This window comes from Watersipora subatra, chromosome 1 (assembly GCF_963576615.1).
Source record: "Watersipora subatra chromosome 1, tzWatSuba1.1, whole genome shotgun sequence".
NCBI classification, from domain to species: Eukaryota; Metazoa; Bryozoa; class Gymnolaemata; order Cheilostomatida; family Watersiporidae; genus Watersipora; species Watersipora subatra.
The window spans coordinates 60,453,128-60,454,581 of NC_088708.1; the positions used below are offsets into that span (position 1 = coordinate 60,453,128).

A 1,454-nucleotide genomic window follows, 5' to 3' on the forward strand; every position below is an offset into this window, starting at 1 on the left:
AGTCTTGGCCGAGGTCGATCTGCCAAAATCTGCTATTGGCATCAAGTTTAGTAAATATTTTGCTGCCGTCCAAAAAAGCCAAGCTTTCATCTACTGATGGCGTGGGGAACACTTCGCGTTTCACAGCTTTGTTTAATCCAGTCAAATCCACGCAGATTCGGACATCTCCAGAAGGTTTTCGGATGGGCACCATGCCACTACACTACTCGGTAGCTTCAGCCATTAGTGAAATCACTCCCTGGACTACCATCTCCTCAAGTTTCCGCTTTGTCTTTTCTCGTAGAGGTAATGGTACCTTTCTTGGAGTGTAGATGCAGACTGGCTGGTAGTTTTCCTTCAGCGATATGCTGTATGAGTAGTCCTTCAGTTTTCCTAGTCCTTTGAAAAGTTCTGGGAATTTGCTCAGCATGTCCTTTGTAACTTCAGCTTGTTCCTTTGCATTATATGTGACGAGTTTGAGCTTTTCGCAAGCCTTTCTGCTTAACAGCGAGGTTGCCTGGTTGCAAATCACAAACACAGTTTCCTTGTGTTTCCATGCTTTGTATTTGAGCTCAGCATCAAAGAATCCTAGGACGTGGAGCTCCTGGTCTCCTGGCCCAAAAAGGTGCAAATTAGTCTTCTCGAGTTGTATGTCTTTCAGCCAGGGCACCTTGTCACTAATCACCATCCCATCAGCTCCAGTATCTAGTTTGAAACTTGTGTTGTGGCCATTTACCTCTACTTCTGCTTTCCAGGCATCCATTGTTAACTGGCCAATGCGGAACTCACCGTTGAATAATAGGCCTCCTGGGGTCTCTCTGACCTCCTGAATTGTCCTAGAACGACACTGCTTCTGGTAGTGTCCTACTTTTCAACACTTCCTGCACTCGGCGTCTTTAGCTGGGCAATCTCTCCTGTGATGGTTCCCTTCGGCATATTGAACACCTCGGTTGTCCACCATATCTTTGGTTATATACGGGTAGGTTTCTCTCTTCATGGATTGGTGGGCTTGGTCCTGGTTTTTGCTCCTGGGTTTTCTTGTGCGTCCTACTGACTGCATCTACCCCTATGGTCCCTGAACCACTCTTCCCCACTGACTGCATCACCGAAGAGGTAACCTCGTCACTACGGCAAATTCTCACTGCTTGAGCTAAGGTCAATGTTTTTCCATGTGAAATCTACTTTTTGCGTACATTGTCGTCTTTGACACCCAAAACTATTCTGTCCCTCAGCATCTCGTTGTAGGGAGAGTCACCCTCAGTGTTTCCAGCAGCTGAACGGTAATTATATGAACATCTGTCACCTAAAACTCGCAGTTCTGCATAGAAAGTATCAAAAGATTCATCGGGTAACTGGTTTCGCACATTGAACTTGTAACGTTCGTGAACTACATTTCTCTCCCCTATGCAATATTGTTCCAAAATGTTCAAAATGGCAGTCAATGAGTTATCAGTATTATAAATCTCACTCGATTC

General features: G+C 45.3%; 1 protein-coding gene across 1 annotated transcript; it reads right to left on the reverse strand.

Annotated features, from left to right (window-relative positions):
- Window positions 1-202: 202 nt before the first annotated feature.
- Window positions 203-742, reverse strand: LOC137389826 (uncharacterized). The gene has a single exon (XM_068075958.1). It carries the CDS (start codon window positions 740-742, stop codon window positions 203-205), a length of 540 nt encoding a protein of 179 aa, XP_067932059.1.
- Window positions 743-1,454: the final 712 nt, after the last annotated feature.